At 36.0% G+C, this 22098-nt stretch overlaps 3 protein-coding genes across 11 annotated transcripts in view; 2 read left to right on the top strand and 1 right to left on the bottom strand.

The window, feature by feature from the left end:
- Positions 1-1631: 1631 nt before the first annotated feature.
- Positions 1632-8030, top strand: lrrc57 (leucine rich repeat containing 57). Its single transcript, XM_067367597.1, has 6 exons — positions 1632-1865; positions 2373-2517; positions 2620-2755; positions 4337-4605; positions 4692-4877; positions 6852-8030. Exons 2-6 carry the CDS (start codon positions 2434-2436, stop codon positions 6891-6893), a joined length of 717 nt encoding a protein of 238 aa, XP_067223698.1. The 5' UTR covers positions 1632-1865; positions 2373-2433; the 3' UTR covers positions 6894-8030.
- A 2845-nt stretch (positions 8031-10875) lies between these two features.
- Positions 10876-16994, bottom strand: brms1la (BRMS1 like transcriptional repressor a). Its single transcript, XM_067367436.1, has 10 exons — positions 16537-16994; positions 16254-16344; positions 16036-16163; positions 15863-15942; positions 13947-14043; positions 13774-13863; positions 13612-13676; positions 13493-13532; positions 12142-12268; positions 10876-12038 (listed from the first exon to the last, which is right to left on the bottom strand). Exons 1-10 carry the CDS (start codon positions 16670-16672, stop codon positions 11921-11923), a joined length of 972 nt encoding a protein of 323 aa, XP_067223537.1. The 5' UTR covers positions 16673-16994; the 3' UTR covers positions 10876-11920.
- A 1313-nt stretch (positions 16995-18307) lies between these two features.
- The window catches only part of ralgapa1 (Ral GTPase activating protein catalytic subunit alpha 1), an 87316-nt gene continuing 83525 nt past the window's right edge, over positions 18308-22098 (top strand). For all 9 annotated transcript variants that reach the window (XM_067368331.1, XM_067368337.1, XM_067368332.1 and 6 more), the window contains exon 1: positions 18308-18610. In XM_067368331.1, the coding sequence (XP_067224432.1) occupies positions 18505-18610 (106 nt within the window). In that variant the 5' untranslated portion in view covers positions 18308-18504. The remainder of the gene's footprint in view (positions 18611-22098) is intronic.

The following is a 22098-nucleotide window of genomic DNA, read 5'->3' as shown; positions in this document are numbered from 1 at the left end:
TCACAGAGATGAAACACACGCCCTTCTGCCACTCTCGTCCGGCAAAATTTATTTTAAACTTCACTGTACCTTAAACTTCTCCGTAGACTACATGTAAAATACAAGACAGTTTTCGACACAGATGCCGTTTGCTAATAAAGGATGTTTGTGCTAATCGGTTCCTTAGCAAACTCAACTCTTTAACCACCAGGACTGCAGACAGCTAAATTGCTCTATACTTCTCTGCAATTGTTCTACACTTCTCAACATAACTAAATAAACAAATATTTTATAACTTACCGTGTAAAAATCAAATCATTCTTCAAGAAATTTTTCCGTTGCTTTCCTCTTCCTCTGCGCGCCACTTCAGGACCAAGACCGCATGCCTGGCCCTAGATTGCCTGGCTTCGTGGAGTAAGTTTTACTTGCGTTTGTCGTTTTTTTTTTTTTTTTTTTTTTTTTTTGCATTAGATGACAAGATACTAAGTAAATATTACTTGGGGAGATCCATTTGAATATACTTATGTATTTAAGCACAATAAAATAAAACCAAACCTCAAGAAGTTTATTGAATTAAACATGACATTCTGAAGTAAAAAGACAAAATAGGATTTGTTTGTAAAATATATTGAAATTATGCTATCTTTATTTACAAGTTCAAAAAAATATTTTTTGCAGTGTAGGCCTAATCAAAAATTCTATAAAACACAATGTTTTGTTATAGCTTTTTAGCAAAGGCGCCGCCATCTTGCAGTCATTTTCTTTGAAATAGTAACATTTACTTGTTTATGTGTTTATTATATTTTTGATTAGAGTGGAAATCAATTTACTAAATAATGCTTACTGACTGCTTTATTTCTACTTTAAGGTAGCCTACTACTGATTTGAGGTAAATAAGGTAAAGTAAGGTGCTGCCCTATAGCGACAAGCTCTTCTATCTGTAAAGGTATTTGAATGTTTTTTTTTCTGAGAATGTAGCTACTGATTAATTTCTAGTAAGAAGAGAAAAGCTAGTCATTATTTAATAAAGAAATTAAATAGCAACATTTGCATATTTAGGTCTAAATGTCAGGACATGGATGTGGTCTCTGGCCCTCTAACACTGCACATCCCTTACAAACATTCACCATGGTTACCATAATGTATGGCATAGACAGTTATTGGTACAACAAATCCTCTTGCCACTGTCGACATGCAAAAAGTGATTCTGAATGCATTTTTTGCTTTTTCCTTGTGAGACCTGTTAGATATTTTTATGACTAATTAGCTAAAATAAAAATAAAACTAGCATAAAAAGTAGATAGTCAGACAGCTTAATTCAGTCTAAATTTGCAACCCCGCTAGCTTATTTATGAGTAGCTTAGTGCAATGAAAGAAATGCAATGATATCTATATACAGTAGAATCAATAGGCAACATGTTTGTTATGCGTGCTGCTATTAGATGTGTACAATGGGTGATGATATATACATTTAGACATTTAGGTTGTCATATCAAGTTTAGATATCATCATAGTGACTAAAAATGGTTGAGGTCGTTTCACAGCCAAGCCACTAAGTGGCGATATACAGAATATGAAACGGAAGATAAATTGTCGCTTACCGCCATCCAGCGGGCGGAGGTGCAATTACACGCTGCAGCTTAAAACTGTCTGTATCTAAACAAACATCAATCTGGGAATGGACAAAGTTCCCTAGATGACCATTTGATCACCACCTTAGATTACTATCTAACATTATTTTATTACTTTTGTGCACATTTTTAAGCGCTTAATGAAGGTTATTTATCTCTAGCCAACGGGATTCTGTAAACTTTTCCTGCTGTAACGTTACACATTATAGTCAAACTGTGGATTTACAGATAGCTAGTCGAGCTAACTGGCTAAAGGCAAGTGTTGCTCTGATATAATATGTAGTATTAAGCCGAATGTTTTACAGCTGTTAACTGCGGTTTTCTGTCAGATTTTTGACAGCTCGTTGTTAATTAGACTTTGCGCTAAAGTGCTAAAAGATTATACTTTGTTTTCTGTGTCTTGTGTTTGTTTAGCTCAGATATTTACGTTAATGTCATCTGGATTTCATGTTTACCATGCTTTTACTATGGTAACAACTAGTAAACCATGAGATTTTAGCTGAAATATTGATGTAGGTTCTTACTAAATAATTAGTGAATGAAAGAGTCGGTGAATAAATCTAATAGTAATATAACACAGTAATACAAACTTTGGCGTTTGTATTTAAATGTTTAGTGTGGGGCTGATATTTTAACACATAACACATTCTGTTGTATTTTATTGAAACCATAATTTTATTGATCTAACCATGGTAATAGTTAAATTAAGTCCAAAACTGGACTTCATAAAGAATATAACATACTTTTATTGCTTTATTTTAGTCTTCCAGTGGATTTCCTGAAAAATAAATTCAACAGCATCTGCAACATCCAGATCCTGTAAATGGGGAACAGTGCACTCAAAGCTCATTTGGAAACATCTCAGAAGACTGGAGTCTTTCAGCTGACCGGAAAGAGTTTAACTGAGGTACTAATAGGCTTGTCGTAATCATATTCCCCACTCAGATGCACTTAGCAGCAGTGACGTCCTCATGGATTATTGACAGCTCATGTGTCTTTGTTTATGTAGTTCCCAGAAGATCTGCAGAAACTCGCCGCAAACCTGCGGACAGTTGATCTGTCCAACAACAAAATCGAGGAGCTTCCAGCATTCATAGGAGGCTTCCAGCAACTCAAGAGTCTTACCATAAGCAGCAATAAACTGAGTAAGTGTTGACAAATAGCTAAATATGGCCATCATTATGAAGATAAACTCAACGTTCTATTTGATTTATCTTTTATTTTATTTATTTTTTTGTCATGTTATTCAAGTTATTTGCAATGAAAACAGTTTTATAGAAGTCATTTTTACTCTTGACCATTAGTATTAACTTCTTCTGTATATAAATTACATCTGTTGTCATTGGCTAATGTGAAATGAGTATTCACCTGCCAAACCGATGAATATTGAATAGGCTTGATGGTGGTATGGTACAGTGGCAGTTTCTAAATGGCAATATATAATAGTTGATACCTAACATGTCTGTAAACTTTTTTCTTAATAAATTAAATTAAATTTTATTGCAAATTCTTAATATGCATGTACAGTAGTGGCCAAAAGAGATGTCTGACCTAGGAAAATCAACATCTTCACCCTTTATTTAAATATTATTCATAGTGTTGTCAAAAATACAGACTTCGATACCAAGTCGGTACTGAAAATTTAAAAATGTGATGCTTTGAGTAAACACCTCTGATTGGCCACTGTGTTCACATGCTCAACATATAGGTGTGTGATTGGCTACAATGATCAACGCTTCAAAAACATGTTGTAAATAAACATCTTCACAGAGCGCTTGCACAGATACACACGGGAGCGTTTGAAAGCAGGCATCTATCAGCGGACTGGTCCCCTAATAAACGCCTGCTTTCAAATGCTCCCGCTTTCAAAACGCTTTCTGTGTGCTTTCAAATGCTCCGGTGCATTGATCATTGTAGCCAATCACAGACATATTTGGTGAGCGTGTGAACACAATGGCCAATTAAAGGTGTTTACGAATCCGCTTAACAGCACTCAAAGCGTCACATTTTTAAAAATTCTGTATCGATTTGGTATTGACTTCGGTACTTTTGACAACACGTATATTCAAAATTTGTAAGCATTTTGCATAGTTGTGCTGGGAATCAGTTGTTTTATTGTGATATCGCAATGAAACATGCCAAACAGTGTGGACATAATTTACTTTGATTAACATTAATGACAGACAGCAGCGGGTTTATTAGGCTGCTGTCACTTTAAGACCCACCACACATGACGTGGATCTGACGCGCATCCTGTTTTCCCACAACTCTTTACATTGACTTAAACCTTTTTTTTTTAACTAATTTAAGGCATGAAGAGCTCAATTCAGTATTTGTAAGCTTTCTAGGCACACGATTCGAATGTTTGCGCACAGAAACAAATTGAGTTCCCTTTCGCATCTTCTTGCACTTGAATATTCAAATTGGCAAGGCTTTAATTTTAGTGAACATCAACTCTCCCAAGTGTCGTTCACGTTTGTTTATGTTCTCCCTACATTGCATTGTTAGCGCTCAAAAAAATTTTACCGACCAACTGGTGATTGATACCATTTCATAAACACGTCAACTTCAATGTTTATTCGCATTTGGCGCTTTATGAGTGACGAGTTTTAGACCCTGTATGTAGATAAAGCTTAGATTAAATTCATATTATTGCCAAAGGAGCCTGTTTTCTATTATATAAACCCTTGAGCACTCCATTAATGTGTGAACTTTATCATATACAGCCAGTCTACCAAATGATATCGGGAAACTCAAGAAGCTGGAGACTCTTATTTTAAATGGGAACCAGCTAAAGCAGCTTCCTGCGTCGGTGGGTCAGCTGAAGTCCTTGCGCACCCTGAGCCTGTCTGGGAATCACTTCAAAGAGTTTCCCACTGGACTCAGCAGCCTTCGCCAGCTTGATGTTCTGGACCTGTCCAAGAATCAGATCCATGTGGTTCCTGCAGAGGTGGCCGAACTGCAGGCCATTGAAATCAACCTCAATCAGAACCAGGTGAGTTTTTAGTTCATTGAATTCAGGAAATGTCATGATAAAGGGGTGTCAGGGTGACTTTTTGTCCTGCGTTTGTTCTGTTTCAGATTTCAACCCTGGCTCCAGAGGTGTCTCATGCTCCCAGACTGAAGGTCTTACGGCTAGAGGAGAACTGTCTGGAGCTCTCCTCTATCCCGATCTCCATCCTCACAGAGTCCCAGGTGTCCCTGCTGTCTGTGGAGGGCAACCTGTTTGAAGTGAAAAAAATGCGTGACCTAGAAGGATATGATAAAGTAAGTTTGTGTCAGTTTAGGCTACTCTTATACACTCTTAAAAAGTAAACATTCTTCTTTAATGTCATCTCTGGTTCCATGAAGAATCTTTAGCATCCATGGAAACTTTACATTCCACAAAAGGTTCTTTATAGTGGAAAAAGGTTCTTTAGATTATATTGTTCACTGAAAGGTTCTTTGAGGAACCAAAAATGGTTCTTCTATGGCATTGCTGCGTAAAACGCCCTTTTGGAACTTTTATTTTTATAGCTTTAAACCGTATGTCTTTTATAAGAAAACACAATGCAAAAAAAATCTTTTTATTATTCTTTATATTATTCCAAGTCCAATGTTAACTGTCAGCTTTGTTTTGTGCATCTCATCCTCAATAAATGTCACGTTTTTCCAAGATGGAAAATACCACAGTTTAAGTTTGAATGTAAAACAAAACTGGTCTAAGTATTTATTTTTGAAACAAAGTCAAATCCCACACAATCTAACCCATCATTTCAGCAAGGAGTTATAGGAAAGTCCAAGAAGAATTCTTGCTCTGAATTGAACCATTCAGTGCATGCAATTCACACTTGACATAATACAACTTGCCTCTAAGGCACCCGGGATTAAAAAAGAATTATAATTTCCTCCAAAAATAATTTAGTATTAATCTTAGAGCAATTTTATGCAGAATTGTCAGTGTTTAATTAGTGTTTACACTACAGATGTGATGTAGTTATGTGCGCTGTCGATTACCTCAGAATGAAGTTTGAGTGATTAAATCTAAGCATTTTGACCCAGTTTAAACTTCTAGTTAGTTAGTCCACTTGTGACGGGTTGGTTCGCCCAAAACAGATCTTACTTAGGTGTGAATGGGGCCAAGTGGCTATAAAAAAAAAAAAAATTAGTAACACTTTACAATAAGTTCTCAGTAAGTTTTGAAGCATTTATTAATCTTTGTTAAGGTATTGTTCATGTTAGTTCACAGTGCATTAACAAATGTTAACAAATACAACTTAAAAATGTATTAGTAAATGTTGGAATTTACATTTACTAAGATTAATAAATGCTGTAGAAGTGTAGTTCATTGTTAGTTCATGTTAACTAATATAGTTAACTAAAGTTAAACCTTATTGTATAGCATTACTAAAAAATTTACAGTAACTTGGTGCGATCAGTTATTTGCTTCACTTATGAGTGAAATTTCAATCTTATAACCAGCTGAATCTGTTTATATCTACTATTCAAATCTATCTGTTCAAACATTGAGAGATCGAAGAATTTGATTTCGACATTAAAGTGTTTATTGCAATCAAGTTATAAGTTGTGGATTAATTTGCAAAAATAACATCCTATAACTATAGTCTTAAAGGTGCAGTAAGCAATTTCTGAGAAACAGTAGCTTCGTTTAAATGAACACCTTTTGTTTCAGTCAGAATTAATTAATTCTGATTGATGAATCTGAACATAGTGTTTACATGAATGCTAAATAAAGTGATCGATTGATGTGTGCGTTTATGTGTCAAACTTCAAATCGAATTGATTTTTTTTTACGTGCACACTGCTCGAATATACAGAGTTTCCTGTTGTTTTTGCTTACTATTCTCTTGTTTGCTTGGCTAACAGCTTTGGAGAATTTGCTGTTTCCCCATTCATAGAGATAAGAGCTGCTCTTGCATGCCCGAGAGGTGTTTCAAAGATGCTCGCCAAGTGAAATGACTCGTCTAAAAGAGACTTTGGTATCTTTCTCGGGTCCTAATTAGGAGATGACAAGCACATGAATCGAGCAGTAAAAATGTATCAAACAGTAAAAATGCCCTGAATTCCCACAACAAAATAAAGTGAAGATGACAAACGAACAGCAAAGAAGAACAAAATGTGAACACACAGGGGGTAGATTACGAAATCTAGATTAAGGATCTAGATTAAGAAAGCCATTTGAAATGTTTTTTTTCTTACATTGTCATATAACGACTTGATTTTTATCTTTGCATTGCTCAGTACATGGAACGTTTCACTGCAACCAAGAAGAAATTTGCGTGATCAGTCAGAGGCTTCCTGCTCCTGTCCTCTGCGCTGGGCTTAGTGCGGAGAGGTTTCAGCATTGACCGCACATATAAATGGCAAGACGGCAATGGAAAAAAGGTCAGGACTGCTTCACAGCGACGGCCTGCTGCTCATCACCGTTACAGTACAGAGAGCACATGTATGAATTTCTCTATGAACCGTGCATCACTCTTTCTTTTGCAAAGATTTTATAAACGGAAACATAATGCTGACTGCTTTATGAGGACATTTACACTGGAGAATGGTTTATTGTATATTTGAGGGCACTAATGCCACGTCTCTTTTAACTAACATGTTGTACTTCCTGTACCCTTTTGCAATGTATGCTATTGCTCAGCATTTATTGATCCATTTATTCTAATGCTTTAGAGTTAGAAAGTATTTCTAACAATTTTCTATCTCTTATAGGATTTTGTTTCCATCTCATATTTTTGTCTTTATTTGAGCTTTATTATATAATCTGTTGTGTAACAGTATTTCGGTTGAACTGTGATCTCGAAAACTTCCGTTAAAGAATATTTACTGTGATATTTATGAAGTAGCCATTTTTTCTGACATCAAAGGCTGCAGATGAGTCTTAATTTTGATCAAAGAAATTAATGCCAGTGGATATTTATATTTATTTTAAGACAACACAATGTTCAGTTTGTATTTGCTTTTACACATTTATACATGCTGCATGTTTTCTTTTCTGAAAAGTGCATAACCTGGAAAGCATTTTAGTGAAGGATTATGTATTTCCATGCTGTTTTTGAGATGGCAAATCTAATTCTATTCATGTCTACGTGTTTATCTATAACTTAAACACTTGAATGTCAACTGTAGTTCTGTTTAACTGTAAGTGTTTCGGAATATATTCACATTCACGGAAACCTGTTAATTTCAAACATCTAAAGATGTAATTTTACAATCGGAATTATAACAAAAAGCCAAAAGCAGTCATGGGTGGCTTTTACTTTCATTTCTTCTCAATGTACTATCACCTAAATTATTTTTACTCTACAGCATTTAGTCGCAAAAAAAGCTCACAATGTATTAAAATGACAATGTCATGCAATTGTCAAGCACATTACACCTGAATGTCCTTCTCAGGATGAATAAAGTACATCTAACTACCTGTACAGTATACTTGTGATTACTGACACACCAAGACTACCAACTTGCAGTTTTGTGTATATAGTGCATATAAATACTCAAACACAGCTCAGGACATATCATTGATTCAAATGATTTGCTTTGAGACGATTAATGTTACTCCATTGGTCCATTTAAAAATGCAGACAGCTGTCGAAGGGAATAATTCTTACATTTTAAACTAATGCTTGTACAGTAGTGGCCAAAAGTGATGTCTGGCCTAGAAAAACTGACACAGGGTTTCTGCAGGTTTTAAGAAGGTAAAGTTTAAGAGCAAGTAAAGAATAAATTGAAGGGAACCCTATACGTCAAATGTCAATGTCTAGAGAGAAATGCAATGAGTTGTTTTAGCAACACTTGAAAATACAGTAAGAAGCTTGATTTGCTCTGCTTCCAACCACTAGAATATGGAAATAACTTTTACTGTACATTCTGATCACACTGCAGAAAAGTGAAGTTCTTCCTCAGTATTTTTGTCTTGTTTTCCAGGGGAATTATATGATTCTTAAATCAAAATGCATTTACTTGAGATGCACAATGACACAAAATATGAAGTCTTGTGTTTTTTTTTTTGTTTTTTTTTTAACAAGAACAAATATCTGCCAATGGGCTCAGAAAAATCAACTTAATTCAAAAGGTTCATAACTCATTGAAAGATATTTGCTCTTGTTTTAGGCATAAACTTAATTTTGTTCCATTTTTCAAGACTTCATTTTACATTAGCATCATCAATCACTTTCTGCACTGATTTAAGGCCCACAGAAACCCTGTGACATCTTCACCCTTTATTCAAATATATATATTTTAATATATATATGTTTTTATTTTGTAAGCATGTTGCGTAGTTGTGCTTGGAGTCAATTGTTTTATTTATGATAATGCAATGAAACATGCCAAATTGTGTGGGCATGATTTGCAAAAATGAGAGAACCAATGAAATATTAGTTTTAGTTAATGTATTCTTTTTTTGTGTGAGCTTTTTGTTTTTTTTTGCATCATAGTAAAATAAAACTTGTAGCTGCAGTTTGCCTTTTTTTTTTTGCCAAATTTTGTCAGACAAATACATAACCAAATTTAGTGTTTTGTTCTTCCTTCATGTTTGAAATATTTACAATGTTTTCCTCATATTGTGATTGTTTAATCAAACTTGTAGGGTCATTAAAAACAAATATCCCCTCTAGCATCACTTTTGGCCACTAAAGTAGGATATTATTGAAGTCTTATGTTTTCTCTTCTTCATGCTGTGCTGAATTAATGCTCTAACAAACATGAATAAAGGATAATACTACAAACCCGATTCCAAAAAAAGTTGGGACACTGTACAAATTGTGAATAAAAAAGGAATGCAATAATTTACAAATCTCATAAACTTATATTTTATTCACAATAGAATATAGATAACATATCAAATGTTGAAAGTGAGACATTTTGAAATGTCATGACAAATATTGGCTCATTTTGGATTACATGAGAGCTACACATTCCAAAAAAGTTGGGACAGGTAGCAATAAGAGGCCGGAAAAGTTAATTGTACATATAAGGAACAGCTGGAGGACCAATTTGCAACTTATTAGGTCATTTGGCAACATGATTGGGTATAAAAAGAGCCTCTCAGAGTGGCAGTGTCTCTCAGAAGTCAAGATGGGCAGAGGATCACCAATTCCCCAATGCTGCGGTGAAAAATAGTGGAGCAATATCAGAAAGGAGTTTCTCAGAGAAAAATTGCAAAGAGTTTGAAGTTATCATGATCTACAGTGCATAATATCATCCAAAGATTCAGAGAATCTGGAACAATCTCTGTGCGTAAGGGTCAAGGCCGGAAAACCATACTGGATGCCCGTGATCTTCGGGCCCTTAGACGGCACTGCACCACATACAGGAATGCTACTGTAATGGAAATCACAACATGGGCTCAGGAATACTTCCAGAAAACATTGTCGGTGAACACAATCCACCGTGCCATTCGCCGTTGCCGGCTAAAACTCTATAGGTCAAAAAAGAAGCCATATCTAAACATGATCCAGAAGCGCAGGTGTTTTCTCTGGGCCAAGGCTCATTTAAAATGGACTGTGGCAAAGCGGAAAACTGTTCTGTGGTCAGACAAATCAATTTGAAGTTCTTTTTGGAAAACTGGGACGCCATGTCATCCGGACTAAAGAGGACAAGGACAACCAAAGTTGTTATCAGCGCTCCGTTCAGAAGCCTGCATCTCTGATGGTATGGGGTTGCATGAGTGCGTGTGGCATGGGCAGCTTACACCTCTGGAAAGGCACCATCAATGCTGAAAGGTATATCCAAGTTCTAGAACAACATATGCTCCCATCCAGACGTCATCGCTTTCAGGGAAGACCTTGCATTTTCCAACATGACAATGCCAGGCCACATACTGCATCAATTACAACATCATGGCTGTGTAGAAGAAGGATCCAGGTACTGAAATGGCCAGCCTGCAGTCCAGATCTTTCACCCATAGAAAACATTTGGTGCATCATAAAGAGGAAGATGCAATAAAGAAGACCTAAGACAGTTGAGCAACTAGGAGCCTGTATTAGACAAGAATGGGACAACATTCCTATTCCTAAACTTGAGCAACTTGTCTCCTCAGTCCCCAGATGTTTGCAGACTGTTATAAAAAGAAGAGGGGATGCCACACCGTGGTAAACATGGCCTTATCCCAACTTTTTTGAGATATGTTGATGCCATGAAATCAATTAAAATCAACTTATTTTTCCCTTAAAATTATACATTTTCACAGTTTAAACATTTGATATGTCATCTATGTTGTATTCGGAATAAAATATTGACATTTGAAACTTCCGCATTCTGTTTTTATTCACAATTTGTACAGTGTCCCAACTTTTTTGGAATTGGGTTTGTACAACTCCACTGTTTTGACTCCACTGTCCATTACAGAATCAATCCCTCTTGTCTTTTTTAACCCATGATATTTCTGTTCTAATTAACTAATGCATTTTCTTTCATTAAGGACAACAAAGCTCTTTGATATTGAAATGTTGTATTTGAAAGTTTGTTCAATGTAAATTCATAAGAAACTGAAAAAAATACATTTAGCACAGAATTTACTAAAATATGGATAAAACAAGAAATAAAAAAGACACAGTACAAGAACAAAACCAAAGGGTGGTGATATAACCCCACATGAAAAAAATGAACCAATGACCAGAACTGAAAGGCACATTACAATGAATTATGTAAAGTATTCACAAAGTATTCATGGCTTGTTTAGACTGTAAATAGAGCAGCATCAGATCACATCTTCTTAGAACACAATGGACCGTAAACGGCTGTTTAAAGGCCTGAGACTCTGAGAAGTTATAACGTCTTGTTTATTCACTCCTAAAAATACTTCATATCTGTATTTCATATGAGATGATTCACAAGCAAGAGCGTTTCATTACACTAAAAAGCCACCAAGGATGGCAAATACAAATTGTGGAATGTCATTTGTATCTGAACACAGTGATGAGGCAGAAATGTAAAAAAGTAGGAAGCCATTTGGTAGCTAGACATGGCATTTCAAATGACTACACACCAGAACTAGGTTCAAACGCCATTAATTGAGCAGAATTTAAATGGAAAAATGAGCCTAGTCGTCAAAGGTAGTAACTTCGCCTGTAATTAGATTACATTGTTGACCTTGTCCAACATAATAATTTTACAAATGGTGTTGCGTTGAATATACAATAAAATAACATCAGCTTTCCCCACATTTCAAATGACATACAATACACCGACGTATCTGTTTTTAAACATCAAAAAGGTATTTAAATCATGATATACTGTACATAAAATGGCACTATTAAACATTTCAGACTGCCACAATGACATCTGATCAGATCTCGGGTAGATCAGGCATGTTTTATGGTGTATTTGCCTTTCTGAAGCTGTGAGATATAGAGTTTTGACTTGCTCCCATCGACTCGTTTAAACCAGACTTCATCATGATTGATTGTAGTTATTATAGCACTGTTTGAAAGAAAAGACAGATGAGAAAAATAACTGACAAAAGTGCTGCAGAATAATCAATATGAGCTTGGCAATTCAGCGTGTCTGGGTAAGGAACCCTCACCTCGTAGGATACTCGTCTTTCTTGTCAATACATATGGCTTGCCCACGGCTGTACCATTCCCCATCGTAAAACAAGCGTCCATCCTCCGAGCGGGCATTGTGCTGGTGTTTCTCACTCTTTGAAGAGACTAGAACAAATTATGCAAGAATCTACTGTTACTAATATACCAAAAAACAACTTAAAAAGATAACAATAAAGCACCTGTAGTACAAACCACAACAACTGCACTAACCATACATGAATGCTGAGTCTATATTTAACTGCCATTTGTTAACAAGTTACCATTTAATGAATTTATTAAGCACCACTCCAGGAAGTTGCCCAGAGCAAAAGAGACTAGGTACGTTGTTCAAGTAACTATAGTGAAAGGAAAATTCTAGAATAACTCCTGAGTTTCCCCTGATTTAGATTAAATCTGTAACATTTCTGCCAAGCCCATTACAGCAGGTAGTCTAGGTGTTAAAGATATGAAACACTGAAGGTTATAACAAAGACTATAGAAAAACACAAGACGTGTCACTCGTATAGTTTTGAATGGGAGAAAGTGTAACGCGCAATATGGCGGAATAAGTCCCGCCTTCTAAATAAGAGACAATCGCCGACTGGTAAAGTCATCGCGTCACTTCAGCAGCCGTTAGAATCACCGGTTAGTTTTCTGACGAATAGTTTTTTTGTCATGATTCGAGCGTTTAGAAACTAAATTTTTGAGTCGGTTGTTATTAGATTTCATTGGTGATTTCAAATATGAAATTTAATCGTAAGGTTGGCGAACAGTTTTGGAGAATTTGATGTTTCCCCATTCAAAGAGATTGCATGATGCCCAGGATACCCGAGAGGCGTTTCAAAGATGGCCGCCAAGTGAAATGACTTGTCTTATAAGGACTTTGGTTATAATCACTCAAGATGTGATATAATTACATACACTACTCTTCAAAACTTTGGGGTTAGTAAAATTTATTTTTTTAATTAAACTAATACTTTTATTCAGCAAGGACACATTAAATTGATCAATCAAAGAATCCTTAATCCTGTTTCCACAAAAATATCAAGCAGGAACATTGATAATAATAAGAAATGTTTCTTGAGCAGCAAATCAGCATATTAGAATGATTTCTGAAGGATCATGTGACACTGAGTAAATTCAGCTTTGCCGCCACAGGAATAAATCTTAAAATATATTAAAATAGAAAACAGTTATTTTAAATTGTAATAATATTTCACAGTATTACTATATTTTTGATTAAAATGTATCTTACCAACCCTAAAACTTTTGAACAGTAGTTGTCTATATATTTTTTTATTTATTTTTCACTATAGTTATGAATATTAAATATAATAAATATGATCTTACCATCAGTCTTTACTCTGTGAGGTCCTAATGTTGCCATGGCCTACAAGATAGTAACATGATACATCACTTACAATATACAAATCTCTTCACATAAAGAGAGTAGTTTTTGACAGTCTCACCTTTCTAATAGCAGTCCAGTCCTCCAGTATATCCAGGTCTTGCAGCATGTAAACTATATATGGCCGTGAACATGTTAAGAAACTCACAAATCACACTGTTATTCAAGCAAATTCTAGATAGATAGACTGTAGTTATATACACAGCAGGTTAATAAAGGATATCTGACACAACAACAGGCTTTTTCTTTTTGTCTGGACTGAAGGGATCTTTCTTCTTGTTTTTTCTTGATTGTAACTCGTCATTCCAGAGCTCTGTAAGGGATATATGACAAAGATAGCATAAATAACAACAAAAGCACATAAATTATTTGTGACCGTACTAACAATACCAGTACCTGAGGTAATATCTATACTGTGGCGGTCTTCCTCCAAACGTCTGATCTTCTCCTCCAGTTCACTTTGAACCGTATCAAATAATAAGAGTTTCTCACTCTAGAAGAAATAAAATGAACCAAATTAGTTACATTTAAAGTCACAACGAAATCTCGCTGTATTTGGAATATTGCTGTATTTATTACAAATGATTTATCCGTGCACGTCATTATTTTTTGAAAATGTATGTGCCCTCATAATCAAACCAACTTTCCCTCTCTTGCAGCGACATCTCTGATGATGTGTTTATTGGCGAGAGGGCGGGGCAACCTGTCACTCACATGAGATCGACCAATAGCAAACCACAACCATCCAACCAATTCCCCATGAACAAAAGTCCCGCCCTACATTTTTTTCTTATTCGAGAAGCTGTTTCACTCAGATATACGTCACAATAGGGAAGAAAACACTATTGCAACTTCCATTTCATGCTGACTTTAATTCTGAAAGTGCAATTAACACTAGAAGTCCCAGAGATTTGTAACCCTCCTTTAGCCAAGTGGATGCTAACTGGCTAGTCTTTTGGCTATCATTAGCATCAATTCATGTGTAAATATGGTCATTACCTGAGCAATCTGCAGGGGGGTTGGGGGTGTGTGTGTGAATGGTTGCTGGTGGCTTGTTTGTATGTGTGGGGGAGGGAGGGCTGCTAAAAGCAGAGAACTTGATTGACCATGGGCCGGTTTCAGAAAGGAGGTTAAGTGAAAACTCTGAGTATGTTAACCCTGAAATGAGGGAGTGCAAGTGATGTTTAAAAAGTTAACTCACTCATTCATACTGCAAAAATGCTTTTCATACTAAGTATTTTTTTATCCTATTTCAAGTAAAATTAAAAAAAATCTTAAATCAAGATGGATTTTCTATATGAGAAAATTATATATGATATTTAGTCTTGTTTCCTGGGGGGGATCTAAAGTGCATTTTACTTAAGTAAAATGATCAATATCTGCCAGTGTGGTAATAAAAATAATGCAAACGGAAAGTGTTGGAGTGTCTACCCAGGTGAAAAAAAAAGTGCAGTAAAATACACTTTCTTTTAGTACACTTTTACACTTCCATAATGTACAGTGCTCTATTTCCATGCACTTATTTTGTACTTAATATACTAAAAGCTCTTCTTTAGTACTTCTTAAGATAATCTTAAGAACATCTAAGTGTACTCAACTGTGCTATTTTGAGACTCCATGAATTTGAACTAAAATGTGCTTTAACATACTATCTCTGTATAGAAAAATGTATTTAGTTACCACTTGTAGTACACTTGAACCCATCTTTCAAACACTTTTAAAAATGGACTTATGATGTATTTCAAATATAAGATTAATATATAATGAATATATACAAAATGTATTTATAATATATTGCCAGGCAGTGCCAGGATTGTGAGTGATTGCTGGAATGTACTCACTCACTTTTTAATATTATTTGTAAATATGTGTACAAATGGTTGGTTTCTTTATTTTATTTTGTACTATTTTTATCAATAGATCTCAGCAACAAAGGAAAAAAAAAAAACATGTGTTGATTTCTCCCTAAGATGGCAAAGTGAAACACAAGTTTCCTTGAAGTGGCTCAGCATGGCCCCACATTGTTTACATAACAAAAGCAACTGTTCACAGCTGATTAAGGATATTAGCCTAAAGCCTTCCAGCCCATCGGCTGTCCTGCGGGTTTTATAGGTAGAAAAGCCAAATGGCTGCTCTCTGGGACTTCTAGTGTTAAATAGATGCATGCTTCAAATGTGGCAACTGGCTTTTAGAGATATTACAACAGCTTCAAGATATATAAACACTTCAGTATGGCTCTGTTATGACTCGGCAAGACATTTCAAACATGCACCCTTGTTTAGGTAATAGTGGATTACATCTGTAAATCTCACCTCCCAGTGCTGGAGTGCTGCTTGGGTTTCACAGTCATATTTATTCTTCACTGATTCCAGGCACAACTCTCTGTAGATACCTATGCGTAAATGTATTATTTAATCAATGAGATACTGCACTTCTTACCTAATAAAAAAAAATCACTAAAATTCCATTTGGACATCAGACTGACCTGCAACTTTAGTTCTAACTTGCATATTCTCCTGAAGAGTTGCAAGAGGTTCCAGGTACTCGGGGGCCTTTCCTGACATCACTTCCTGGAGTTTGGCGTCAACTTGACTTAATCTCTCTTTATATAACCTAATGAAACAGTACAAACTTAGTGACCAATGTGGAAAAGTGGAAAATGCACATGCACAGATTCAATTCAAACAACAAGATTGTACATACTGGTCTTTGAGGTCAGTGAATTGTTTTTCTAGATTGGTCATTTCGTCAATGCATTCCATCCTTCTCCTTTCACAGTCCTCATCATCCATTTCTGAAATTAAACAGATTGTTTCTTTATTTATTTGTTTATGTAAAGAAAATTAGAAGTAACTGAATCAGGTGCAGTACATGTAGTGTAATCTGGCGTGCAGGCACTGTCAAACAGGGACCAGAAATTCCTTAATACAAGAATACATATGCTATATAAAATAATGTATAGATAGATGGATGGATAGATGTGCACCTGAACTTTCTCCATCCTCAGAGACAGAAGAGCTCTCGGTGTCCTCATCTTCTGAACTGCTCCCCTCTTGCTCACCGAAATCCACCTCCATCTCTTCATGGTTGCTCTCCTTCTTTTCTCTCGAGTGCACTGGCATCCTGTCTTTTATTAAACTACGATTAAAGGCAAATCTGTGAAACACTTCTCACCTTTCCGCCAATCCTTTTTGTGAGCAGACGTGTTTGTTAGCTTGATGTTATTGCTAAAAACAAAACAGATACATAAACATCTAACGTTAGATGTATCATGCTAACAAACGTTTAAATCCTGCAAATGACTGGTAGTTGTCGTTTGGTCTGGATTTGATAAAACCAAAACGAGGAGCTTTTGCTTATTAAGTCGCTTTAGCTGTTTTAAAATGTTTGTAAACCACAAAAAAAATCTCTGTTTTGCTTCATTAAGCCATGCAACCCTGTGAAAAGCTGGGACGGTGGCGCGGAATGTGCGCTGTTGTGGCGCTCTGGGGCTTGTAGTTTTTATGGTGACACGAGTCCCTCCGGTTATTTTGTTCTTAGTGGACTGAAGAACTACAGTTCCCCGCCGTCACTCGTACTGTGGAGAGCGTGTTTACCACTATACAAACAGGCTGTATAAATCAATGGACGACTGGATGAAATGATTCTGTCATTTTCAGTGGTTTAGCGAATCTAAAATCTAAATTTATTATTATTTTATTTATTTTGAAATAGAGTTAATGTTCATCCAGTTTTATCTTTAGACAACTTTACAATCAAAATAATACTCAAACCAAGCATTCAAATAGTAAAAAATTGATTAAAATATTAAACAGACCTCTTTCTTACATTTTTCCCATTTTCTTTTTCTTTATTTATTCTTAAAGGAACAAAAATAAAGGATAAAAGAAAACATACATTATTTTAGAAGTGTATATATAATAATATTATTATTAGTATTATTATTATTAAAGCTAGTTTTGATTTATTTACTTGAAGTGGATGATTGAAAAATAATATTTCAAAACTCATCAATCTGGAACTCAGGAGTGAAGTGTAGACTTCTGCTTATGAATCAACACAAATAAAAAGATGTTGAATTCATTACCTATTTCATAAATATTATCTTTCGTTGTAAATTATTATTTATATTCACAATGATAAATACAGAATACTATCCAAAAACTGTAACAACATTATAATGATAATAATAATAATAATTAAAGATATATATATATATATATATATATATATATATATATATATATATATATATATATATATATATATATATATATATATATATATATTGTGTTGTTGTTGTTTTGAATGTTTTGTTGTTGTTGTTTCAGTCAACCTTTGGACAAACCAGTTTTGTTTTTGTCTTTTGTTGTTTTGAAAATTGATAGAATTTAATTTTTGCAAATAGAAATTGACCCTTCATTGACTCACAAAGGCAAGACATATAATGAAACAGAAAAAGAGATTAAAATTGCGTATACAACACATGAAACCTTTGAATAAAGAAAACAAGAATACAAAAATATATAAACAGACCTCGCTATAACAATTTAGAAATGTCTTACACTTTTTAATCATCAAATATTAAGTGGAATTATCTATTTTTATCCCAAAACATTGTTTATGAATGTAACATATTTCGCTTGTGATTGTGCCTCGGATGACGTCTGAGCGTTGAATGACTCTGGCATCGATGAAGCTGTTTTTCATGTCGCGTCCTCCGCCATGTTTTCAGATCTTCAGAGAGGTGTGTAGTTCACAAGACACACACACAGAGGAGGGCTGGCTGCTCTTTTCTTTTGTCTGACCTCCTCTGCAAAAATGCACTCCTCACCACTAATTCCTCACGTTTCCTTACAACCTATAACTGCTTTCGAGCCGTAATTCTGACAACCCCTTCTATGTATGAGGGAATTAACGGAAGATTATCATTAGCTCTTCAAAACATCTCGGAATGTTCTCTAAAAAACCTCATGGGGATGTCAGGAAATCGACACAGAAAGTCTTGGACCCCAAGAAAGACGTGCTGACAAGATTGAAACATCTTCGAATCGTTATTGGTGAGAAATAAAATGATTTGTATTTATTTTATGAACCTAATGCTGCCTTGCAGGGAGCTAACATGCTATGTAGAGAGGGGAGTGAAGGCACCATCAGCAATCATATGGCGTTTGTTTACCTGTATTTTTGTGCTTTGAAACCTTTGACAGTAACTGGCAAGCTTGCATTTAGAAGTTTGGTCTGATATACAATGATTTTGTAGGGTCTTGTGTCTTTCTCTTGTATGGTTGAGTGTTTTTGTGTCTTTGCAGTGGGTTTTGTTTTGATATGACACATGCATTGGTTCACTGGAACCTCTTTAGATGTCAGTGAGGTTGAATAAATGTTGTGTTTGCACATTAAGACTGTTTTGCTATTAAGTTCAATTGGTTATTCTGTCTGCAAGTGATTAAATGATTGACATTAGGTTTATTAAACTGTATTTCTGTGTGTGTATATTATTTTACTTTATTTACATATAATTGAATTGATCACGTGGCTCACACAATGAAATAATGTTTAGAAGAGTATGACAATGTTACTGAGAATCATCATACTCGTATACTCCATTATTCTCTTTTGAACTCATGCCAAACATGTGCAATCTGCTTAAATGAAGTAAGAAATGTTCAGAGATCTGAACTTGTTTTTTTTAAAGAGATAAAAAAAAAAAATCTCATTGTCAAATTCATGGCCTTTCATACTTAATGCAATAAAAGGAAAAAGATTCCTCTTGGCCAGTGGAGATTAGTTTATGTTTTGGGTGGGGGACAGCAAAGATTTGCGTCTTTAGTACTGGGTGGGACATCACCGAATAACAGAAATAAACCAGCACTTCCTTTGGGATTAGTCAAGGAAGTCAGAGAAAGAATCCATCTCAAGCCAGTTCCCTCAGATTCCTGAGTTGTTTAGTTGCACTGACTTCCTGAATGTTGGACATGTGGATGGTTTGTGTAACATCACAGATTTTTGAGTGAAGGTGTAGTGTCTGTGTTTAAAGAGTCCCGTTAGAGATGTTGGCCTGCCTTGGAGTAGTTACTGTCCAATCACGCCCCTGTTCCTGAAATGCTCTGTGTGGTGTTATCTGGCTTCCTGGTGCCATTGTGTGCTGATGATTGTTTTTGAAACCGTAAACGTGATGTTGCTATGAATGGCAAGGAAACTACCTCCAGCAAAAAAGGATTGTTAAAATGTCATTGTGCCAGTGACCGTTTCATATAACTCCAAATTCTATGTTTTAATGGTGTCCTTGATTATGATTTCACTTTTTTAACTTTAGTTGTTGTGTAATGTTGCTGTTTGAGCATAAACAACATCTGCAAAGTTGCAACGCTGAAAGATCAATGCAAAGGGAGATATTTTCTTTTACAGAAATCGCTTTTTAAGGACTACAACAAACGGCTGGTAGGGACTACAATGAGCTGCTTCTCGGGTTATTGACATCACTAACCCTAAAATTTACATAAACCCTGCCCTCGAGAACACGCAACAAAGGGGGCGAGGCTAGGCCTGTCGCGATAGTCGATTTATCACATGATATATGGACACGACCTCGATAATTTTTGGTCACACGATAAATTGCCCATTATGTTTACACAAAAATAAATGTCACTGACATTTTGCCGTTCGTGCTGCCTCTGTCATCTCATCTGCTCTCCGAGGCGAAAGCGGGGCTCAGGCAGCTCCTTCATACAGAGCTGACATTGACAGGCGGAAAAATGTGCCATTCGAGTCGTTATGATGTTTTCCTGACAACTACAGACAGTTTGGAAGAATAAGTGCAAATGCACTCAGTTTCCGCAATCTGCTGGTGCTATAGGGCTGGGGGATATATCGCATTAGGGCTGCACGATTAATCGCATGCTATTCTCACGCGCATTTCGTCAGTAAAGCCGGTTCCCTGATTACCGCTAAATCGCCATCACCTGCTTTCAAATGAAGCGGCATTTAATAGACAGAGCCGTAGATCACTGAAAAGCCACGCAATATCACGTTCATATCGCAGATGAATCGCCTGCGATAATGAACGCGATATTGCGTGGCTTGTCTGTGAACTACGGCTCTGTCTATTAAAAGGCGCTCCGTTTAAAAACAGGTGATGGCGATTTAGCGGTAATCAGGGAACCGGCTTTACTGACGAAATGCGCGTGAGAATAGCATGCGATTAATCGTGCAGCCCTATATCGCATGCAATTGTCACGGTACCCTGATTACCGCTAAATCGCCATCACCTGCTTTCAAATGGTGCGGCATTTAATAGACAGAGCTGTAGATCACTGATAAGCCACGCAATATCACGTTCATTATCAAAGTCGATATCTGCGATAATGAACGCAGCCCTATATATCCCCCAGCCCTAGCTGGTGCAAATATAAACATGACAGTGTGAAATGGTGCACACTCACAGCTAGTTTCACACAGGATTCGGCAGTCGAGAGTGTGTTCGTTTTCATAGAGATCGCGTTTTTGCATTCCACTGCGCCAGTTTTCCATGGAAACGTGTTTGTTTGACTGTTGCACTCGCGTCTTTCACAGCATCTCGTGCATGACGCGGCACTCAAGTTAAGTTTTTCAAACACGCCTCTAGAAAAACAGATACCTCAGCAGGTCATATCTGACTGCTAAATCTGTGTCTTTGTTCATATGGACATCAGACAATAGCATGCACCCTTACTTTACTGAGAAAAGAAGGTCAGGGAAAAACCTGTAGTTATCGTGACAGGCCTAGGCGAGGCCATGTTGAGCTGTTTTAGAGAAGAGGAAGAGTTGTCGTTGTTATGCCATGTCATTTTACGCCAAACTGCCTCACAAATGAACGCTGGATTTAAAAGATTAACATGATGCCACATGCTAGTCGATTAATTGAATCAACTCCACAGCAAATACATTTCATTCTATAAGTTGTAACTTCTTCCTGAGTCTCTCCATCAGTGTCCGACTCTGGTTTGAACAATGTAAGGCTGAACACTGTTACTGACAATTGTCATTTTGGCTGCGTGAGATTCTCCAGCTTTGTTGTTGAGCAACTGAAGCATGAGCTGTTAAAGCTCCGCCCTCTTCTGGAAAGCGAGCTGTGAACAGCAGCTCATTTTCATTTAAAGGGACACACACAAAAACAGTGTTTTTGCTCAAATTTGACAAGCTGTAGTAAATTATATGTGGGGTATTTTGAGCTGAACATTCAAACATTCTGGGGACACCAGAGACTTATATTACATGTTGTGAAAAGGGGCATTATAGGTCTCCTCTAATGTTGTTCTAAATTTTTGAATGGTAGTGTGAGACTAGTCGATTAAACGATACTGCTGCTAGTTGACTTGGAAAACACTAGTCGTTTACACATTACTTTTTTTTTTTTTTTGCCCATTTAATGTTTTGCTTTATATTTTTACAAAGGCTACATTTAAATTACAGTCATGTTAATATTACTTATAGAAATTAGTATATTATTTATAAAAGTGTATATCTGCAGCAGAAAACAATCATTTAACTTTACCTCAGAATTAGC

This window comes from Chanodichthys erythropterus, chromosome 18, assembly GCF_024489055.1.
Source record: "Chanodichthys erythropterus isolate Z2021 chromosome 18, ASM2448905v1, whole genome shotgun sequence".
Lineage (NCBI taxonomy): Eukaryota > Metazoa > Chordata > Actinopteri > Cypriniformes > Xenocyprididae > Chanodichthys > Chanodichthys erythropterus.
This window is presented reverse-complemented; position numbering and strand designations above follow the sequence as displayed.